Source organism: Bubalus bubalis, chromosome 1 (genome assembly GCF_019923935.1).
Source record: "Bubalus bubalis isolate 160015118507 breed Murrah chromosome 1, NDDB_SH_1, whole genome shotgun sequence".
NCBI lineage: Eukaryota > Metazoa > Chordata > Mammalia > Artiodactyla > Bovidae > Bubalus > Bubalus bubalis.
The window spans coordinates 155,607,946-155,631,754 of NC_059157.1; the positions used below are offsets into that span (position 1 = coordinate 155,607,946).

A 23,809-nucleotide genomic window follows, 5' to 3' on the forward strand; every position below is an offset into this window, starting at 1 on the left:
CTTTCACAGTTCCCTTCTGGAGTTTATTATTATCCCATTATTTATCTGCTTAGTTTTCTAGGTGTTGATAACCAGTTTTTCACCAAACCTACTTACAGAAGTGTAAATACCTCTCAACACATTTAAGCACTCCATGTAATCTATCCATTCTCTTTTTTTTTTTCTCAGAGACATACTTCTGAGAATCTGCCATTCTTTTATTGAACTCAGTCTGGTTTTCTCTAAGTCTGCTACACTGCTGTCATCCTTGGATTTTTTCCCACCATCGTCCTGGTCCTGGGGATTCCCACTACCTCTCTGCTGTGTGGAAATGCTCATTTCCTGATTCCTGTGTCTTCTCCTTTCTTAGTTTACTCCCTCATTGTGGAGCTCCCTAAGAAAGGCTGCAAGGGAAGTACCAGGAGGGGCGACTTCGTCCAAGGTAAGGAGCAGCAGCTGTGCTTTGCTGGAGCAGCCGTGAAGAGATACCCCAGGTCCAAGGTAAGAGAAACCCAAGTAAGATGGTAGGTGTTGCAGGAGGGCATCAGAGGGCAGACACACTGAAACCATAATCACAGAAAACTAGCCAATCTGATCACACAGACCATAGCCTTGTCTAACTCAATGAAACTAAGCCATGCCATGTGGGGCCACCCAAGACAGAGTCATGGCGGAGAGGTCTGACAGAATGTGGTCCCCTGGAGAAGGGAATGGCAAACCACTTCAGTATTCTTGCCTTGAGAACCCCATGAACAGTATGAAAAGACAAAATAGTAGGATACTGAAAGAGGAACTCCCCAGGTCAGTAGGTACCCAGTATGCTACTGGAGATCAGTGGAGAAATAACTCCAGAAAGAATGAAGGGATGGAGCCAAAGCAAAAACAATACCCAGCTGTGGATGTGACTGGTGATAGAAGCAAGGTCCGATGCTGTAAAGAGCAATACTGCAGAGGAACCTGGAATGTTAGGTCCATGAATCAAGGCAAATTGGAAGTGGTCAAACAGGAGATGGCAAGAGTGAATGTTGACATTCTAGGAATCAGCGAACTAAAATGGACTGGAATAGGTGAATTTAACTCAGATGACCATTATATCTACTACTGTGGGCAGGAATCCCTTAGAAGAAATGGAGTAGCCATCATGGTCAACAGAAGATCTTGTTCGTTTCCAAGGCAAACCATTCAATATCATGGTGATTTGAGCCTATGCCCCAACCAGTAATGCTGAAGAAGCTGAAGTTGAACGGTTCTATGAAGACCTACAAGACCTTTTAGAACTAACACCCAAAAAAGATGTCCTTTTCATTATTGGGGACTGGAATGCAAAAGTAGGAAGTCAAGAAACACCTGGAGTAACAGGCAAATTTGGCCTTGGAATACGGAATGAAGCAGGGCAAAGGCTAATAGAGTTTTGCCAAGAGAACGCACTGGTCATAGCAAACACCCTCTTCCAACAACACAAGAGAAGACTCTACACATGGACATCACCAGATGGTCAACACCGAAATCAGATTGATTATATTCTTTGCAACCAAAGACGGAGAAGCTCTATATAGTCAGCAAAAACAAGACCGGGAGCTGACTGTGGCTCAGACCATGAACTCCTTATTGCCAAATTCAGACTTAAATTGAAGAAAGTAGGGAACACTACTAGACCATTCAGGTATGACCTAAATCAAATCCCTTATGATTATACAGTGGAAGTGAGAAATAGATTTAAGGGACTAGATCTGATAGAGTGCCTGATAAATTATGGACGGAGGTTTGTGACATTGTATAGGAGACAGGGATCAAGACTATCCCCATGGAAAAGAAACGTAAAAAAGCAAAATGGCTGTCTGAGGAGGCCTTACAAATAGCTGTGAAAAGAAGAGAAGTGAAAAGCAAAGGAGAAAAGGAAAGATAAGCATCAGAATGCAGAGTTCCAAAGAATAGCAAGGAGAGATAAGAAAGCCTTCCTCAGTGATCAATGCAAAGAAATAGAGTAAAACAACAGAAAGAGAAAGACTAGAGATCTCTTCAAGAAAATAAGAGATACCAAGGGAACATTTCATGCAAAGATGGGCTCGATAAAGGACAGAAATGGTATGGACCTAACAGAAGCAGAAGATATAAAGAAGAGGTGGCAAGAATACACAGAAGAACTGTACAAAAAAAGATCTTCATGACCCAGATAATCACGGTGGTGTGATCACTCACCTAGAGCCAGACATTCTGGAATGTGAAGTCAAGTGGGCCTTAGAAAGCATCACTACGAACAAAGCTAGTGGAGGTGATGGAATTCCAGTTGAGCTATTTCAAATCCTGAAAGATGATGCTGTGAAAGTGCTGCACTCAATATGCCAGCAAATTTGGAAAACTCAGCAGTGGCCACAGGACTGGAAAAGGTCAGTTTTCATTCCAATCCCAAAGAAAGGCAATGCCTAAGAATGCTCAAACTACCACACAATTGCACTCATCTCACACGCTAGTAAAGTAATGCTCAAAATTCTCCAAGCCAGGCTTCAGCAATATGTGAATGTGAACTTCCTGATGTTCAAGCTGGTTTTACAAAAGGCAGAGGAACCAGAGATCAAATTGCCAACATCCACTGGATCATGGAAAAAGCAAGAGAGTTCCAGAAAAACATCTATTTCTGCTTTATTGACTATGCCAAAGCCTTTGACTGTGTGGATCACAATAAATTGTGGAAAATTCTGAAAGAGATGGGAATACCAGACCACCTGACCTGCCTCATGAGAAACCTGTATGCAGGTCAGGAAGCAACAGTTAGAACTGGACATGGAACAACAGACTGGTTCCAAATAGGAAAAGGAGTACGTCAAGGCTATATATTGTCACCATGCTTATTTAACTTATATGCAGAGTACATCATGATAAACACTGGGCTGGAAGAAGCACAAGCTGGAATCAAGATTGCTGGGAAAAATATCAGTAACCTCAGATATGCAGATGATACCACCCTTATGGTAGAAAGTGAAGAGGAACTCAAAGCCTCTTGATGAAAGTGAAAGAGGAGAGTGAAAAAGTTGGCTTAAAGCTCAACATTCAGAAAATGAAGATCATGGCATCTGGTCCCATCACTTCGTGGGAAATAGATGGGGAAACAGTGGGAACAGTGTCAGGCTTTATTTTTGGGGGCTCCAAAATCACTGCAGATGGTGATTGCAGCCATGAAATTAAAAGACATTTACTCCTTGGAAGGAAAGTTATGACCAACCTAGATAGCATATTGAAAAGCAGAGACATTACTTTGCCAACAAAGGTCCATCTAGTCAAGGCAATGGTTTTTCCAGTGGTCATGTATGGATGTGAGAGTTGGACTGTGAAGAAAGCTGAGCCCCAAAGAATTGATGCTTTTGAACTGTGGTGTTGGAGAAGACTCTTGAGAGTCCCTTGGACTGCAAGGAGATCCAACCAGTCCATCCTAAAGGAGATCAGTCCTGAGTGTTCACTGGAAGGCCTGATGCTGAAGCTGAAACTCCAATATTTTGGCCACCTCATGTAAGAGTTGACTCATTGGAAAAGACCCTGTTGCTGGGAGGGATTGGGGGCAGGAGGAGAAGCGGACAACAGAGGATGAGATGGCTGGATGGCATCACTGACTCGATGGACATGAGTTTGGGTAAACTCTGGGAGTTGGTGATGGACAGGGAGGCCTGGCAAGCTGTGATTCATGGGGTCGCATAATCGGACATGACTGAGCGACTGAACTGAACTGAACTGAATGTCTGAAAATATCTTTGACACCTGCATTTAATTGATCATTTGGCAGGATATAGAATCCTAGATTGGTAATAATTTTCCTTAATGTTTTTAATTCCTTATGTTTATCCTTAAGGTAGTGACATTTCATGATGAAGTGCTTTGGTATGTTTGCTTTGCCATCCATCATGCTGAGTGGACTCGTTCAATATAGAAATCCCCTTCAGTACTTAGAAGATTTATTTTTTGATTGGATTAATTCCTGGATAGTTTTCTCCCTTCCATTTTCTCTGTTCTGTCTTTCTGGAACTCCTATTAATGAAGTATTAGATATCCTGGCTTGATCCTCTAATATTCTTTTCTTCTCTCCATCTTGTTACCTTTTTCTTCTACTTTCTGTGTTATTTCTTCATTTTTATCATTTAAGCCAAATATTATATTTTTTATTTCAGTTCTTGTACTTTGATACTCATTCCTGTTCTCTTTTTATAGCCCTCTGTTCACATTTCATGGATATAATATCTTCTCTTTTGTCTCTAAGGATATGAATTATGCTCTTTTTTGACACTTTTTCTTCCCACATTGTTCTTTTTTTGCTTATTTGTTTGATCCTGATTCTGTCTTTCATATTAGAAGTGTTCCTCAAATGCTTGGTTATTCTTGGCCTTTTGTGTTTAAAAATGAGTCTTCAAAATGTTACTGGAAACTCTGTGTGCCTACTAGGTAAGGGCTTGTTTACTGGTATATGTTTCATTTGACATGCATATCACTTTTAATTAAAAGTTATTTAGTGCCCAGAGGTACTAATAGTTGTTGGTACCCAGAGGTATTTTCTTTTTTTAAACTTTCTTTAATCAATTAATCAGTGTCTTATAGTTTTTAGTGTATAAGTCTTTCAATTCATTGGTTAAGTTTATTCCTAAGCCAGAGGTATCTTCTTTTGAGCTAGCTCATTTTACCACAGAGGGCTCCTCCAATTTCCTGGGTATTGATATATAAGCTCGGTTGTCTGTGTTCTGGGAAGTGAGTGGATGACAGGGACTGGGAGGTCTCACCCTGAAATATACAGACCTTCACTCTAGCTCTTGCCTTATATCATATCCCGCTTTTGTGTATCCTCAAGTCCAAAGACTCTTGCATTCAGGTTTTCTAGAGTGTAAACCTTTAGGATCCTGCCAGGATGGTAGGTAGAGGCTGCCTGGGGTTGCAGAGGGCATCTAAGCATCTGTTTGCACCTTTAAAAACCATTCAAACAGCCCTGTTTTCAGCTCTACTCTTCTCTCCCACTTTGAGAGATATCTGGTGAGCCTTTCTAATGTGATTGGGTTTGCTCCTTTTTAGGATTCCATGCACTCCCACACTCTCCACAAGCATTAGGTTTCAGTATCCATAGCCTGCTGATTACCTCTCATCCATACCTTACTTTCCGTTTTCCAAATTTTGGTCAACAGTTTTTTCATCAAATGTCATCTCCTTTCCTGTTCTTTTTTCCTTATGTATTTATTCAATTTTAATTAATTTACTGTCATTTTAGTGTATTTGGGGATGGATGCAGAGATAAACATATGCGATTAATCATTCATATTTAACCAAGAGCATTACCTTCTATTTTTGAATATATTTCATCTTCATTAGATAGCTATAGGAAGTGGGAGAATTTAAAACTTCTGCTCCTTATGTTTTCCTTATCTATAGTTTTAAGTCAACAAAAATATTGAACTCTCTGTACTGGCTTTACTTTGATCTGTTTTTCACATTCTCCTTTTGGATCCAAGGCCCCAAACAGTGGAGCCACACTGTCTTGGTAGTGCTCATATGGAGCTAGTAAGGAAGGAAAACTGGCAGCAAAAAGCATGGGATCTATTTTAAGCTGGTTTTAAATGATACTGTCCTGTTCTCTAACATATTATGTTTCTTTTCTGGCTTCTTATTTTTTTAAACTGTTCCAATTTTTGATGTCTGTGTCTTTTCCCTGTAAAGAATTTCAGGAGCCCCTTTTTTGCATTTAAATTTCCCATTTAGTTTTACTTCCTATTTTTTCTCTTCTTATTGACCTGAACCTTTTGTTGCCTCACCTTCTTGACCCTCGTTTCTGTGGCAGCACTCCACTAATCCCTGCTCCATGGAGGAATATCCATTTTGCCCTTTTGAGGCTATGGCTTTCCTCCTATCCTTGAGAACTTTCTTTACACAATTAAAAACAAAGTCCTACCTATTTTCTGGCCTCCTGAATGAGAGTGGGGTTTTCCTCTCCTTAATTAGCTTTCTTATCAGACCATTAATTTATCTTCTTTCAAATGGGAATTTGTTCTCCACTTAAATGAGGCTGTTTTCCTCCAGAATCTGAGAAATTTCAAGTGTCTGGAATGCATGGTCACAAAAAGTAGTACTTTTTACTTTACATGCTAACAACCTCAGTTCTCTCTGGCTCATAATTCCTATCACTTGTATTAATTCATTTCCAATTTAATAAGAATGTTCTGGACGTTAGCATTCTTAAACAGAGAAGCAGTCTTAATTATTTACTCTTACAGTTCAGTTGTAATTGTCTAACTTCTAGTGGGAAGGCTGCCCTCAGCCATGTCCCAAGATAACTTTACTTTTGCTACAATCCCTTTCTATTTCCCAGTAATGATCTACAATCATTTATATACCAACTCAGTATCGTATCTTTCCAAAATCTGCATGTAAAAAAATTTCATCTCTGAGTGGTTTCCTGTTACAACCAACAAGCAGGAAGAATTCCAAATGTAGCTGCTTTTGTGTGAAAAAGATATTCGTTCTTCACTTTTAGTCTAGCTTCTCTTGCCAAAGTTACCTTCAGAGGCCCTGAGTTGGCAAACTATAAAATGGCCCCCGGTTATCCCTGCCCTCTTGCTGTTCACAGCCTTCTGCAACCCCTTTGAGTTGAGTGTGGCCTGGAATTGTTGTTCCATCTCTAATGAATAGAATGCAGCAAAAGCAGTGGGATACCACTTCTGAGATTAAGTTAGAGAGACTGCGGCTTCTATCTTGGGCACCCTCTCTTGCACTCTCTCTTTCTTACTCGCTTGTTTTGCAAGAGACTAGCTACCATGTTGCCAGGCTCTTCTATGGAAAAGTTCATGTTGGAAGGAAGTGAGGGGTTCTTCTCTTCCCCTTTTTCAGCCAACATTGAACTGAGTCTCTCAGCCCAACAACCATGAGGAAGTAAATCCTGTTGACAACTACAAAAGTGAGCTTGGAAGTCAACCTGCCCCCAGTTGAGCCTTTTTAATGAGACTGCAGCAGCTGACACCCTAACACCAACCTCATGAGAGGTACTGAGCAAGAGGCATCCAGCTAAGCCGTACATTCAGATCTCTGACACTCAGAAATAAATGTTCCCTGTTTGAAGCCACTGATTTTGATGACAATTTGTTATATAACAATACATAACTAATACAAGTCCTACGGCCAGATTGTTAACTTTTAGTCTGTGTTTTTTACATGGGAAGTTTCTTTTAGGTCATTCTTGCCTCTGGATGTCACTTTAACTGCTCAACATAATATTTTCTCTAAATTCCTCTTTGAAAGCATGGAATGGCAGTTGTCAGTCATGTTCATAATTGCATATTGATGACTAGCACAGTGCCTGGCACTTGAATATAGGCACGGGCCTATTATATATTTCCTGGATTTGACCCTTTATAGTCTTGTTCTAGTTTATAAATTCCTAGAATAAATAAATGTCCTATGGCAACCCACTCCAGTGTTCTTGCCTGGAGAATCTCAGGGACGGGGGAGCCTGGTGGGCTGCTGTCTACGGGGTCGCACAGAGTCGGACACGACTGAAGCGACTTAGCAGCAGCTTAGCAGCAGTTTATAAATAACTCATCACTTTCCATACTGCCATTTCTTTGGGAGATTTAACAGTTAGAAAACCTGCTGGTCTAGTTAATTTGGCCTTTTTCTCCTTTAACCTGCTGTCCCACCTCTAGAACTTCAACACTGCTGTCTTAGTTGAAGCATCACCTCTCTCCTTCTCCAGCAGAGCTGAGTCCATGTGTATGCTGGCTCTTCCCACTCCTGCCTGGACTGGAGGAGCAGCCCCCTCTTCCAAGGGAGGTTGTGGTGCTGTGTTCCAACAGGAGACATTCAATCACACAACACCCTAACCATCTGGTAGATAAAGCATTAGTGCGTTTATTATTATTCTAAAAGTAACAGAGAGAGGGGGGATGTGTGTGTGTGTGTATCCTGGAGATTTGAGTGCGAAGCCTTAGGTCACTTTGAAATTTAGAAGCAGAATCACTAAAATTCAAGTATCCTAAAAGAGGAAATATAGAAATTCATGGAGATGAAATTTAGAGATCCAAATCTAAGAAATTCAAATTCGAATCCTGGCTCCACCATGCTGGGTCATCTTAGAAATTATTCACACATCTTGAGTCAGTTTCTCATCTGTAACATGGAAGTAATTCCTACTTTAATAGGGTTTTTAGGTATTATTTTTGATCTAATATTTTGTTCATTCCACATTTTAACTTAAAATTTCTTTGGAATAGGTTCACTATGTCATAATTATAATGATGGTATAAACTTTGAATTTTGGTTGACAATTTACAAATAGCAAGAAAACATGGTATATTTGTTAATAGTCAATATTACTACTAGCACTTTCCTTTTATTCATCTTTAAGACACCAATGAAACCAAAAAATATAATTTATCACTAACATTCAGAATCTTCCTCCATTTGCCTTTATTTGCTATACTGTTATAAATAGGATCAAATATTCTAATATGACAATATTCTAATTCTTGGCTATTGGAAAATTGCCCCACTGTTTTAATAAGTTTGGGTTACTACAACAAAATACCAGAGGCTGCATAGTTCAAACAATAAATATTATTTCTCAAAGTTTTGGAGACTGCAAAGTTCAAGATCAAAGTGCCGACAGATTTGGTGTCTGGTAAGGACCCTGATTCAAAATGGCCATCCTCTTACTGTGTCCTCATATGGTGAAAGGGGAGAGGGAGCTTTCTTTCATAAGAGCACTAATTCCATTCAGGAGATTAGCTCATCTCTCAAGACACAATCACCTCTGACAGACCCATCTCCACACATCATACTAGTGATTATATTTAACATATGAATTTGGGAAGACATTCAGTCAGTAGCATCCACCATTTCTAAAATGGTTAGCAGTTCAGAAATAAGATTTTGTTAGGAAAACAAAATTAAAATCAAAATAAGTCTGTTGTTGTTTAGTTGCTAAGTCGTGTCCAACTCTTTGCAACCCCATGGACTGTATCCTGCCAGGCTCCTCTGCCCATGGGATTTCCTAGGCAAGAACTGAAGTGGGTTGCCATTTCCTTCTCCAGGGGATCTTCCTGACCTAGGGATTAGACCTGAGTCTCCTGCATTGCAGGTGGATTCTTTACCACTAAGCCACCAGGGAAGCCCCAAATTAAGTATGTTGTTGTTCTGTCACCTAGTCGTGTCTGACTCTTTGCAACTCCATGGACTGCAGCATGCCAGGCCTCCCTGTCCCTCACCATCTCCCAAAGTTTGCTGATGCCATGGACATGAACTTGTCTACTCCAGTTTAAATAAAACACTGCTGAAATAATCGTGCATACACAGGAAAGAAGACCAATACATGTAGATTATCTTACAACTTTAGAATGACAGAAAAATAAAACCCTAAAGAATAACTTTATTTAAAATATACTGTCTAAAATATTAAACAGCAAGCACTCTAAAAGTTTCTTTGACAAAAATGTAATGTTTCAACAAATAAGACATAAATATATAAAGATTTCTAATCTTAGAGGTTTTAAATGGTCATTTGCAACACAGTAGAACTTGCCAAGGAAACCTTAGAGATTACATAGATAAATGTATTATTTATTTTACAGAAAAGGAAACCAGGTCCAGAGAGGTTAAATGCCTGCCTAAGCTGAAACTCCAATATTTTGGCCACCTGATGTGAAGAGCTGACTCATCTGAAAAGACCCTGATGCTGGGAAAGATTGAGGGCAGGAGGCGAAGGGGACAACAGAGGATGAGATGGTTGAATGGCATCATCAATGCAATGGACATGGGTTTGGGTGAACTCCGGGAGTTGGTGATGGACAGGGAGGCCTGGCCGTGCTGCAGTTCATGGGGTCGCAAAGAGTCGGACACGACTGAGCGACTGAACTGAACTGAAGTTAAGGACAGAGCCCAGGATATGACTCCAGGTCTCTGACTAATAGTCCAGAACTTTCTGCATGACACCAAGCTACATTTCATGTCTTTGTTTGTTTATTTGTTGAAAGACCAGCACTCTTTCACTAACTGCACTGGTACCATCACCCGCTTCCTACCTCTTTCTGGGACTGGTTGAATCGCTCTATCAGTTGTGCTTGTGCCAGCATTACTCTTTCCAGCTCATCCGACTTCTTTTTCATGTCCTTCCTCAGGTCCTCTGAAACGGAACCATTACTGTCAATTTCCTTCTTCAAACGTGATTCAAATTCTACAACCAAATTTTTAAGGTTTTCAATTTCTTTCTCCTTTAACGCAGATTCCTCAGTATATTGAACATAGGATTCACGGAGTTTTTCTTCAAGAGCAGCGAGTTTCAGTCTTAGATCTTTAGTAGCACCTTCGATTAAGTTGGGTATCTGTAAGGTAAGTCTTGCATTAGTTTGTAGGTAATAGTCTCTAGGTATCCACAGAATTCTCTTGGTTTTAAGAGGTTTATTCTAAATAATTGGTGTTCTCTTCTGATCTGATTAAAACAAATCTTATGACATATATAGGCCTTCACAATTTTAGAAGTTAAGACTAAGATTTTATTTTTATCACCGAAAATGGAATTGCATTAATCACTTGAACATACTTTGAAATACCTAAATCTTTGTACCTGAATGGAACTACCAAGGACAACTCAAGTCTTGATGAAGTGCCTGTCTGGACTCATTTTAGGGTGACTTTGGGACCTAGAAATACCTGATGTTTAGGGATGCATGTAGGAGAGCATCATAGCTACAGTCAGTCAGTTCAGTCACTCAGTCGTGTCCAACTCTTTGTGACCCCATGGACTGCAGCATGCCGGGCCTCCCTGTCCATCACCAACTCCCGGAGTTTACTCAAACTCATGTCCATTGAGTTGGTGATGCCATCCAACCATCTCATCCTCTGTCAGCCCCTTCTCCTCCTACCTTCAATCTTTCCCAGCATCAGGGTTTTTTCAAATGAGTTAGTTCTTCACATCAGGTGGCCAAAGTATTGGAGTTTCAGCTTCAGAATCAGTCCTTCCAATGAATATTCAGGACTGATTTCCTTTAGGATGGACTGATTGGATCTTCTTGCAGTCCAAGGGACTCTCAAGAGTTTTCTCCAACACCACAGTTCAAAAGCATCAATTCTTCGGTGCTACAGTCTACTCAAATCATACTAGTAAGGTTTCCTTTGATGTATTTTTTTTTTTCATCCTTGTATATGATGATTGAAGGTACTCTAGATACCACACCTTCTATAGTAGCCCTGCCCAATAGAACTTTCTTCAGTGACAGAATACATGAGCAAATTGGGAAAAGTCAGCAGTGGCCATAGGACTGGAAAATGTCAGTTTTCATTCCAGTCTCAAAGAAGGGCAATGCCAAAGAATGTTCAAACTACCATTCAGTATGTGACCTGAGAACTTCCAGATGTACAAGCTGATTTAGAAAAGGCAGAGGAAGTAGAGATCAAATTGCCAACATTTGTTGGATCATAGAGAAAGAAAAGAAACCCCAGAAAAGTATCTACTTCTGCTTCATTGACTATGCTAAAGCCTTTGACTATGTGGATCACAACAAACTGGAAAATTCTTAAAAGAGATAGGAATACAAGACCACTTTACCTGCCTCCTGAGAAACCTGTATGTGGGTCAATAAACAACATATAGAACCAGATATGGAACAATGGACTGGTTCAAAATAGGGAAAGGAGTAACTCAAGGCTCTATATTGTCACCCTGCTTATTTAACTTATATACAGAGTACATCATGTGAAAGGTGGCCTGGATGAAGCACAATCTGGAATCAAGACTGCTGGAGAAATATCAACAACCCCAGATATGCAGATGATACCACTCCAGTGGGAGAAAGTGAAGAGGAAGTGAAGTGTTTCTTGATGAAGGTGAAAGAGGAAAGGGAAAAGCTGGCTTGAAATTCAATATTAAAAAAACTAAGATCATGGCATCTGGTCCCATCACTTCACAGTACATAGCTGGGGAAAAAATGGAAACAGTGACAGACTTTATTTTCTTGGGCTCCAAAAATCACTGCAGATGGTGACTGCAGCCATGAAATTAAAAGATGCTTGCTCCTTGGAAGAAAAGCTATGACAAACCTGGACAGCATATTTAAAAGCAGAGGCATCACTTTGCTGACAAAGGTCCATATAATCAAAGCTATGGTTTTTCCAGTAATCATGTACAGATGTGAGAGCTGTACCATAAAGAAGGCTGAGCACTGAAGAACCTATGCTTTCGAACTGTGGTGCTAGAGAAGACTCTTGAGAGTCTCTTGGACAGCAAGGAGATGAAACCAGTCAATCCTAAAGGAAATCAACCCTGAATATTCACTGGTGGGTCTGATGTTGAGGCTGAAGCTCCAATACTTTAGCTACTTGATGAGAAAAGCTGACTCATTGGAAAAGACCCTGATGCTGGTAAAGACTGAAGCCAAAAGGAGAAGGAGGCGGCAGAGAATGAGAGGATTAGATAGAGTCACCGACTCAATGGACATGAATTTGAATAGACTCCACGAAACAGTGAAGGACTGGGGAGCCTGGTGTGTTGCAGTCCATGGGGTTGCAAAGAGTCAGACACAACTTAGTGACTGAACAACAAGAAGAAATATTCTGCACTGTCTTATGTGGTAGCCACTACCCACATGTGACTATTGATAGTGGTGTACTGGTAAATACTTCCCTGATAGCTCAACTGGTAAAGAATCAGCCTGCAACACAGGAGACCCTGGTTTGATTTCTGGGTCAGGAAGATCCACTGGAGAAGGGATAGGTTACCTATTGTGGTACTCTTGGGCTTTCCTTGTGGCTCAGCTGGTAAAGAATCCACCTGCAATGTGGGAGACCTGGGTTTGATCCCTGCCCTGGAGAATTCCATGGGCTATAAAGTCCATGGGGGTCACAAAGAGTCAGACACGACTGAATTGGTAAATATTTAACAATGGACTCTCACACACACACACAGAAGTCAGATTTGTATTCAATTCCCATGATATAAACACTCTCACCATGACCAATTCCAAGCTATGAAGGTGAACCCACTGATCACTGAACTGAGAAGAAATGTTAACAGTAGGCTCTTGCTTGCTAGTATGGGCTATTGCACCCTTGAAATGTGGCAAACATGAGTGAGGAACTCAATTTTCAATTTTATTTAATTTTAATTAATTGAAACTTAAGTAGGCACATAAGTTACTATATTAAACAATGCAGTTCTAGAGGATACCAGAATACTTTGAAAATATACTGCTTCTGAAGGTGGTACCTCCAGATAAAGAGAGGAAAGAACAACTTGAGAAACTTCTCAGTGTCACAGCATCTTTAGAAGGGAAAAGACTGCTTATTTTTCTCCTTAAAAAAGCAAAACAAATAACACAAAACATACCAAGAAGAGCAAAGCTGCTTCTGACAAAACATATCATTATTTATGCTACAGATATTGTCATATTATAAATATTAGTACAACAAGAAATCAGCCCATGAAGAATCTGGAAAGCATTTATAGACTAAAGTTCCAAGGATTTCGTGAACCATTACTTAAGAGTTATGTACCCAAAATTTGTTTCAAATGTTAAATTTACATTAACAATAACTTTTACAAGAAATCTATTCACCACAGTTTTTATAAATTAATATTCCATTTTCTTCAATTAACCCAGGGAAGGAGAGGGTCACTTCTGGGTCTGAGCAGTAGTTTCCTTCATCCAGAGGAGAGCTGCCACTAAAACAGAGCAGGTTATCTTGGGAAGAGGAGGCTCACATGCTTTGATTTTTTAATAAGGGAGTCAACAGTAAAAAAAAAAAAAAAAAAAAAATCAAGAGAATTCACTCACAAAATCTGGACTTAGGACTGCTCTTGAAAGACTGTAGCCCTGGCAAGTTGGGGCCTGCCTTTCAGCATTCCCCTGCTGACGGTCCTGGGCCACATGGGAGAGTAACTAACAGCAGTCACAGGGTGAGGGGAAAAGGGGAGTGGGGGCAGGAGCCGGGAAGTAAGGGCATGTCTAGGACAGGACTGTCCAGAAGAGGAGGAGAGGGCCTTAGGTGAGCCGAGGCTACAACTCCCAGTGCATGCTCCATTGTCCCATTGTCCCAAATAGGACTGCACTTATAGAACACAAATTCAGAGATTAAATTATTATTAAGAATTTCAAGACAGCATTTGCAGAGCATTAAACCTGCAAGGTTTGTATGGGGACCTGTGATACCACATTTACGTGGCTGGCCCTGCCTATTCACAGTGAGCTACTGAAAAAACTACCATATCCCCTGTACAACAAAGTGGAGGCTGTAAGTCTCATTTAATGCTAATTTACATAAACTCTTAATGAGTTTATTCAAAATATAACTTTACCACTAGGCCTTGGTTAATATACTCACACAAAAGATACACACACACACACACACACTCTACTTTCAAGTCTTATGTAAACAAGGGAACCTTGTCAAAACCTTATATTTTGTTTAGTATACATTGTTTAAGAAATTATGGAAGTCTGATATTTAAAAAATATTTCCCCTTCATTCAAAACTAAAATTGAAAATATTTGAAACTAAAGGGGATAGACTTTAGTTGTTGGTAAAATTTAGTTATGTAAAATACATCATTATCTTTTGTTGGACATTTGAGGTATTAGAATATCTAACCATGTTAATTATTAGTTACGTAATTTATGCTGTTTTCAAAATACGTTTATAAAAAAAATGTTTATTTAGTAGGAAAAATTCCATACATAGCTGGATTATATTCTTATGTAATTTATCTCAGTCATTCATTATGGAGAATAGCCAAATCATTCTATCTAAAAATAAGCTGTGATGACCATAAGGAAATCTATAGGAGTTAGAAATATAGTGTTGTCCTTAGGAGGAAATAACCAACATCTACAGTTTCAAATCCATTAAATAATGATGAATACCATAATGACAGACCTTCATTTGTAGTTCTTCTTGTTCTTTCTTATACTTTTGGATTATTTCTTGGTGTTTTTCCTTTTCAATATCAAGTTCCAGTTTAGCTTCTTCCTTAAAGAGAAGAGCTTGCTCCTGAAATTCAACCAAATGTTGGGCTCTTTCCTTGGCAAATTCAGCTTCAATCTAGAAAATAGCATTTAACACACATATTATCATAAGTAAATTTAACACCATATAAGTAAATTAAGCCTATTTTCAGACTCATTTTTTTCTCCCAGGTTTGTTGATATAATTGACATGATAGTACCATATAAGTTTAAGGTGTACACTATAAAGATTTCACTTACATATATCCTGAAGTTATTATCACAAAAGTTTACAGAACATCCATCATCTCATATAGATACAAAATTAAAGAAATAGAACTTTTCCTTGTGATGAGAACTCTTAGGGTCTAATCATTTAAAAATTCTAATTCTAACATGAATTTTTAAATTCTAATGTTAAAAAAAACTGATTCAGAACTTGGACCAGAGAAGTTGACCTTGGGTCAAATATCTTCAGATCTTCTAAGACTTTTAAGACCTGTAAAATGAGTAGAGAAGTTAGGACAATATAAGTTTTCAGAAATACTAAAAGCTTAGTCTTCTGTACATTTATAGTCTAAACTCTGTCCTTTGCCAAGGAAAAAAAAAAGAAGAAAAGATTTTGAGGCTCTCACACTAAGTTCTGTTGAAAACTCAAGAGTGGAAACAATGTATAAATGCTGATTTTTAAAAAATGGGCCTTTCTTGATGGAGACCACAGACAGTTTTGGAGTCATAGATTATCATTTTAATGAGACTGAGGCCAGAAGGGTGATTGAAGGAAAACATAGTCAGTGATGCTTGTATCCATATTTCTACTCAGAACCACAATGCTGGAAGGGACCTTAAAAATCCCCTAGTTCATTTTCTCAAGCTTCCATGAATTGTGGAAGGATAAACAAAGGCTTTGGACTCAGAGTTTAAATCCTGGCTCTAAATCCTGGCTCTGCCACTCTAGCTGTGTGATGTTAAATTGTGACTATAACCTCTCCCGGTGGGGTTATAACTGATTCCCTTGGGGGTTGTTATGAGGATTAAATGAGACGAAACATCTGTGTAAAGCTCTTGCAGGAGCAGGAATTCAATAGTCAGTGGAGATTACTTCTATACCCTGACTTCAATCTCTACCATGGAATCTGCACCAAATAATTATCTGCTCTATGCCTTGACACCACCAGAAACCATAACTCACTCCTTCCCCAGCAGGCACTTCCATTTTCAGACAGCGCTAAACATTAGGAAGCTTTTCCTTTAGTTGAGCCAACATCTCTCTCCCTGTGGTTTTTAGTCATTGGTTTTGGCTCTGCCTACTTGAGCAAGAGAGAACAAATCCATGAGTACTGGAGTCATTCACGCCTGGGAGTTTATCTAGTGGATTAGAGAAGGGATCCCAGTGACAGGTTGGCTCTAGATTTACATTGTGCCATTATAAATTATTTAGATTATAAATTCTAAGACCAACTAAATGCAGATAACTTGGGAGAAAAACTGTCAAACCTGACTTACTGTGACTGTGATTCTCAAGCCAGTAAGAGAAGGAGAGAGGTCAACTTGAATTTCTCATGGGAAAACTAAAACTGGGAAACAGAAAGTTTGCTAAGGAGCTTTGCAGGAAGCTCTTTAAATTACATAAAATGCAGACAGAAGACCAGCCTCAGTATGGGGTCAGTGGGGCTTATTGCACTGGTCATTTGCCTCAAGGCAAAGCATTTACGCTTATACTCACTGCACCGGAGTTGTTTTGGCTCTTTCAAAATAAATTTCTAGATTGTTTGGAGGAAAGAATACCGATAATCATTTAGGCACAGGACAGAATTGTTCAGATAGGTTGCTATCAGATTGTGAAAAGCAAGGAAAGCCTCAGGGCACTCAGAGAAAAAAGCAGATGTTCTTCAGAATTTCAGTTACTTTTGTTCTTGCCTCCTGGTAGCCATATAGATACATCATAGGTGTCTCAAACTGTCTGTACCATAGATCTTGACACAATCCCCCCACCTGTTCCTTCCTCAGTGCTCCCTATCTCAGGATGTGCACCACCGCCCATGGAGTTGAACAGTAACTGGAGCAATTGCCTTTCACACTTCTCTCTCCTTTACCCTCCACACCGAATCCACCATCAAGCCCTGCTCATTTTGCCTCCAAAAGATACATTGAATCTATTGATTTCTCTGCACTTCTTACTATCACCACCCTACTTGTGGTCACCACCACCTCCTGACTGACCTCCTTACTTCTACTCCTGCCTCTCTCCAACCCCTGATACACAGCAGAGTGTTCTTCACAAACTATACGTTGAATTCTTTTATTCCCTCTTGCTGGCTTTTCACTGTGTTATAAAATCCAAACTCCCATACGTTATCTTCTACTAGAACACCACCAGCCCCTATGACACCTTTGCAAGAATCAACAAAGCACACCTTCCTTAGATAAACACAGCCTTGGGCAGGGCACAGGACATGGTGAGCAGAGCCCAGGCCTGGTTTCAGCTCCCTTCTCTCCCCTGGCCTGTGTATTATTCATGCCACAAGCAGGATACCATGTATGGCAGCCCTGGACTTCTCCAACCTGACTTTCAACCTGTATTTCCCATTTGACTACTGTGCTCTAGCCATGCTGGAATAGATATGTTAAGAACACATGAAAGGAGGAAATCAAATACAAAACATTCAGAAAACTTTGAGTTAATAGTCCACAAGATACCTTGACACTATTTTAAAAAAGAGAGTAAATAAACATTTTTTGAGAAGCTAAAGAAAAATTTGTGCTGAGGTACTAAAATGTCAAGTGTTCAAAAAATTTTGCTTGTGTAGTTAATTCATAGAGCCAAATAGTTATTTTAGGATAGAAAGACATCTTTCAAAATATGGACTCAAATTAAGAGAAGAAGAACGTGCACAAATGAGGTGGGACAGGACAAATTGTAAATTAGGTGACAGAAGGACTTGAGAAGAACTTTTAAAAACAGAAGTTATTTAAATTATGAGGAAAAGGTCATTTAGCAAATACAGCAGAGTCCCTTGAAGATGAAACAAAGGATGCATTCAGGGAAGGAAAGGGGGTGGCTGACTGGTTGAGTGAGTAGAATGTTCTGTTCTACCTGATCCAGGAAGAAAGGGCTCTTTGCCCCTGAACTATTCCTTGGAATAAACTAGTATAGGTAAGGAGAGAGGGAAAAAGGAAGGAACAGACAGAGGGTGGGAAAGAAAAAGCACTACAGATAGAAAGGAGAAGAGTGATATACTGATTTCATTTTTAATTTGTACAACCTGAGAAAGAGAAGCAAAGGGATGAACTTCAGGTGGAACTTCTAAATATTTAAGGACGCTGCAATGGCAAATCAAAAGCCATCTGAATGTGTTGACTGTAGCACAGAGAGATGACACTACCGGTTCCTTCAAGACCTGAAGAGTCTGAACAAAACGATGAGCCCACCAACAATGACTTGCTTAAGCTGGTATATTGTCATTGAGAAGATGAATTCATGCGAAATTGTCATGTTTATGTTTTCTACATGTTGATAACAGCTGTTTGTTTACAAAATCTTAGATGGCAGGACTTATGTTTATGAAAATTAAATAAATTAGGTGATGGTGCATACATAAAATATGAACTGCTTTCAGTTCAGTTCAGTTCAGTTCAGTCGCTCAGTTGTGTCCGACTCTTTGCGACCCCATGAATCGCAGCACGCCAGGCCTCCCTGTCCATCACCAGCTCCCGGAGTTCACTCAGACTCATGTCCATCGAGTCGGTGATGCCATCCAGCCCTGGCATCTCCTCCTGTCCCCAATCCCTCCCAGCATCAGGGTCTTTTCCAGTGAGTCAACTCTTCGCATGAGGTGGCCAAAGTATTGGAGTTTCAGCTTTAGCATCAGTCCTTCCAATGAACACTCAGGACTGATCTCCTTATATAATAGTAATTCTGATAATCTGAGGAAATTTTAATTAAAAAAAAAGCATGAATAAAAATATGAGCTCAAGAGTTAGAGAAAGTAAAATCAATTATTGTCTGTGTACACATTCCAGATTTTAGTTCATCCATATCTTCCTCTAGCTCAACTGTCTCAGTCCTGAAGGCCTTCTGAAGACTTCAAAGCATTCTTAGTGTATTGTTTTTTTAAATCCTTTTTGTTTGTGTTGAAATGCATAGTGTTTTATAATATTTGTTTCTAATACTAATGTGCAAAATGCTGTCTTTTCACTGTTTCCCAAGTGAGATCTTTCTGGTTGATTCTGGTATCATTTTCTGTTTGTCGGGAAAGAGCAAATTAGCCAAGATGGTGGTGGTCAGGCTCTCTCACCATGTCCTTTCACTCTTGCCCCATGTTTTGTAAATAATGATTATATAACAGTTGAGCTCACTTATAGCACTGCACATGCACATCACAAGGTACTCACTTGGCCACTGGCTACCTTTGTTCTGTAAGCATATATAAGCTCCACCTGAAAAAGCCCTTGCAGTTAAATTTTGGATGCGTTATGGTGGTGAGGCTGTGTTATGGCTGTGACAGCTGGGTCAACCACAAGAGGAAAGAATACAGCATATCTGCTGCTAGTGCTGCTGTGCCAGTCGGGGGAAAATAAATGTGTTTGCAATTCCTACGACTCCTTGTGTTTTCTTCCAGCTTCCCTGCTTGTGCCTTGCCTAGCATGGGTTCAATGAACATTGTGCACAGTGAGATACAGTGAGACACTGTTCATGGAGGCAGACACCATGTTACAACATAATCACTTATTACTTGATGATCCCTTTAAAACCAAGGAAATTTCAGATGTCATTTAGAAATCAGACCACTTGTTTATATTTGATGTACATTTATCATTAAACAAAATATTAATATACCTCCTGAAAATGATTATGAATGAGTAAAAATTGCTCAGTCATGTTGGACTCTTTGCAACCTCATGGACTGTAGCCCGCCAGGCTCCTCCGTCCATGGAATTTTCCAGGCAAGAATACTGGAGTGCGTTGCCATTCCCTTCTCCAGGGGATCTTCCTGACGCAGGGATTGAACCCAGGTTTCTGGCATTGCAGACAGATTCTTTACTATCTGAGCCACCAGGGAAGCACAAAAATGATTACACTATTTTCTTTCTTTTTTTTTTTTTTTTCTTCTTTTTTTTTTAATTTTATTTTTAAACTTTACATAAGATTACACTATTTTCTAAAAGTTAGAAACAAATTGTAATTGAAAACTAGTATTTCAGATTATTTCTAAATTAACCACTGAATAACTATGTTATAAAAGTAGATGATTATTCAAACACTAGACTTTGTAGTTAAAAATGCAAATGCTAAGGAATCAGACTAAGTACTGAAGTCCTGTCAAGAACTGAGGAAAACTGAGGACAGAAGGAGAGAATGTTCACTGAGTACCTCATACAAGCTAGGTTGTATGGTATAGGGCTCTTTTCCTCTACTAACTCATTTAATTCTTACAACAATTCTGAAAGAATGTATAGTAATTATTGTTCCCACAGTATAGAGTAAGAAATAGGCTCAGAGAAATATAGTACCTTCACCAAGATCTTAGAGCTGCCACGAGGTGGGGCAGGCTGTGCACTCGGATGTCTCTGGTGGACTCCGTAGCTCAGTGTGGTGAGTCTTCCCAGGCACCTTGTTTCCCCACACATTTACATGGCACAGTGGTTAAGGAAACGGAGTTGGTATTTATTTAGTTCAAAATATTGGGGGATTTTTTTCCCAGATAACTTTCTGTTCATGCATTCTAATTTAATTCCATTGTGGTTGGAGAAAATACTTCGTACGGCTTGAATTCTTTGTTGTTGTTGTTATTGTTCAGTTGTTCAGTTATGTCTGACTCTTTGTGACCCCATGGACTGCAGCATGCCAGGCTTCCCTGTCCTTCACTGTCTCTTGGAGTTTATTCAAAGTCATGTCCAGTGAATTCTTTTAAATCTGTTAAGACATTTATTCCCAGTATATGATCTACTTTAATAAATGTCCCATGCACACATGAGGAGAATGCATATTCTGCTGTTAAATGAAGAATTCTATATATATCAATTAAGTCATATTTGTTAATATTTCTTAAGAATAAACTATTTTAATATTTTCCATAGTATATATCCTTAATGGTTTTTCTGGGTATTGAGAGAGAGCTATTGACATCTCTGACTCTAAAGATTTGTCTATTTCTCCTTGCAGTTCTATCACTTTTTGCTTAATTTTTAAAGTTCTGTTTCTAGGTGAAAAAATGTTTAGGGTTAAATGTCCTCTTGGTGAACCAACCCCTTTATCATTATGAAATGACTTTCTTTATCTTTGGTAATATTCTAAATACTCTGGTTTCTTTCTCTGAACTCTATTTTGATTATAATGTAGCAACTCTAGCTTCTTTTTCAATCCATTACTTTTAGCCTCTTTGTTAAAATATTTCTTTATATAAAAATACATTTCTTATAGGCAACATATAGTAGAATCTTGCATTTTTATCCAACATGACAATCTGTCTTTTAATGGGGATATTTAGATAAGGGCTTGGCAAACTATGGCCCACAGACTAAACTTCAGCCATGCCCATTCATTTGCATATCATCTGTGGCTGCTTTTAAGCTACAGGGGCAGAGTGGAGTGGTTGCAACAGAGACTGTTTGGTCCAGAAACCAAAAATATTTACTAATTGGACCTTTATAGAAAAAGTTTGCTGATCTCTGGTTTAGAGCATTTATATTTAATTTGATTATTGATGTGACTAGCTTTAAATCTGTCTTACTATGTGCTTTCTATATGACCCATCTCATTGTTTTCCCCTCTTTTTCTGTCTTCTTTTGCATTATTTTAAAATTCAATTTCCAATCCTTTACTAGTTTATTAGCTGTAACTCTTTGTTCTTCTATTTTTGTAGTTGGTTTAGAGTTTATAGAATATATTTTTAACTTTATGCAGTCTATCTTCTAGTGATACATCACTTTATATATTGTATAAGAATCTAAATATTCTCACTACCAAAGCAACAAAGATAATTGTGTGAAGAATGTGTTAACTAATCTTATTGTGGTAATTATTTTGCTATATATATATGTATGTGTGTGTGTGTGTGTGAGAGATCATCATGTTGTACATCATGAACTTACACAGTGTCACATGTCAGTTATATCTCTATAAAGCTGGGGGAAAGGGGGAGCTGTGGTGGTTTGGTTAGTGGATATAACTAGAATGAAAGGATCCCTTCCTCCTTTCCTTAGATCTTCTGCCATTGTTCCCTACTCACCAATCCCAATCAAGAGTTAGAGGGTCCAGGAACTACTACTCTCATCCATTCAATTCAGGCTTTGGGGATAGAAAGCAGGGTTTCAAGGGTGCAGAGTGGGCCTAGGGGGGCAAAATGAAAGGAATCTGATTCAACCCATGCAGCAGGTGGAGAAATTCTCAGAGAGAAGGGTAATCTGCCAGGAAGATACCCCAGAAGGATCCACTGTACTTTCCAGCTCATTGTCAGTTTGCTCACCTGTTGCCCTATCTCTTGGCCCATCTCTTATCTGAGAACTTCAGGGGATATTTGTTTATATTTTCCTTTTTTGTAGTGATTCATTCTTCTCCTACTATCAGTCAATATGACTGAGTGGGATTCTGTCTTGCAAGGATGAGCACGTGACCCAGACCTGAGTGAACCAATATACCCAGTCTTGCCAGCTGTCATGGTTGGTCCAAGACTGAGCACATGGTTCAGTTAGAATCTGACAGCCACAGTCAGTCTCTTGCTAAGAATGTAGAAAAGTGATGGGAAACATTGCTGCTCCCTTTTTGCAATCAGGAGGGACAACCCTGAGTCTGAAAAAGAAGCCAATCTGGCAGAAAACCAGCTTGAGAGCCCTGAATCCAGCTGTGCCTGAAGGTAGCTCACCACTGAACCCTGCAGTTAAGACAGCCAATAAATTATATTCTCACTTAAAACAAAGAATCTTACAACAGCATACTTCATCTCTCCCTTCCAAGCTATTGTAGTATTGTCATATATTTTGCTTCTACATGCTATAGATGTCATATTAGATTATTAATTTTAAAAAACAGTCAATTATAAAGAAATTTAAATGATAAAAATATCATACTTATTCACATTGCTACCATTTCTGGTGTTCTGCATTCTTTTGTATAGATCCCTATTTCCATCTGGTATAATTTTCCTTCTGAATAAAGGACTTTTAACATTTCTTATAGTGTGGGTGTACTGGTGATACATTTTTTTCAGCTTTTTCATTCTGAAAGACCTTTCTTTTACCCTCATGTTTTGAAAAATGTTTTCACTTTGTATAGAATTTCTAAATTAGCAGCTCCCACTGCCACCCCCTCACCCCTGCCCAACCCTTCTTTCAGTACTTTCAGCCCCACTATCTTCTTGCTTACATTGTTTATGATTTTTAGAAAATCTGCTCTCATCCTTATCTTTGTTCCTCTATATATGTCTTTTATTTTCTAGTTGCTTTTAAGATTTTTTAATTGACATTTTTGAGCAACTGGATTATAATGTCTCTTGGTGTGCTTGAGCTTTATTGAGCTCCTTGAATCTGTGGGTTTATAGTTCTCATTAAACTTTAAGTTTTTAGCCATTATTGCTTCAAATATTTCTTCTGTCCTCCCTTTCCTGTCCTATGGGGAGTCCAATTATACATATATTAGGCCACTTGAATTTGTTTCACAGCTCACTGGTGCTCTTTGTTTGTTCTGAGTCTCTTTTATCTAATTGTATAGCTTCTATTGCTGTGTCTTCAGGTTCATTAAACTTTTCTTCTGGAATGTTTAATTTTCCATTAATCCCATCCAGTGTATTTTTCATTTCAGATATTGTAATTTTCATCTCTATAAATTCAGTTTAGATCTTTTTTATATCTTCTACACCTCTTTTTAACATGGTCAATTT

At 39.0% G+C, this 23,809-nt stretch overlaps 1 protein-coding gene across 4 annotated transcripts in view; it reads right to left on the reverse strand.

Moving 5' to 3' along the window:
- LEKR1 (leucine, glutamate and lysine rich 1) overlaps nucleotides 1-23,809 on the reverse strand; it is a 211,935-nt gene that overhangs the window by 12,195 nt on the left and 175,931 nt on the right. For 3 of the 4 annotated variants that reach the window (XM_006077373.4, XM_006077372.4, XM_044945487.2), the window contains 2 exons: nucleotides 14,863-15,027; nucleotides 10,017-10,316 (listed from right to left, as the gene is read on the reverse strand). In XM_006077373.4, the coding sequence (XP_006077435.2) occupies nucleotides 10,017-10,316; nucleotides 14,863-15,027 (465 nt within the window). The remainder of the gene's footprint in view (nucleotides 1-10,016; nucleotides 10,317-14,862; nucleotides 15,028-23,809) is intronic. The other variant, XM_025289356.3, reaches the window with a different exon arrangement.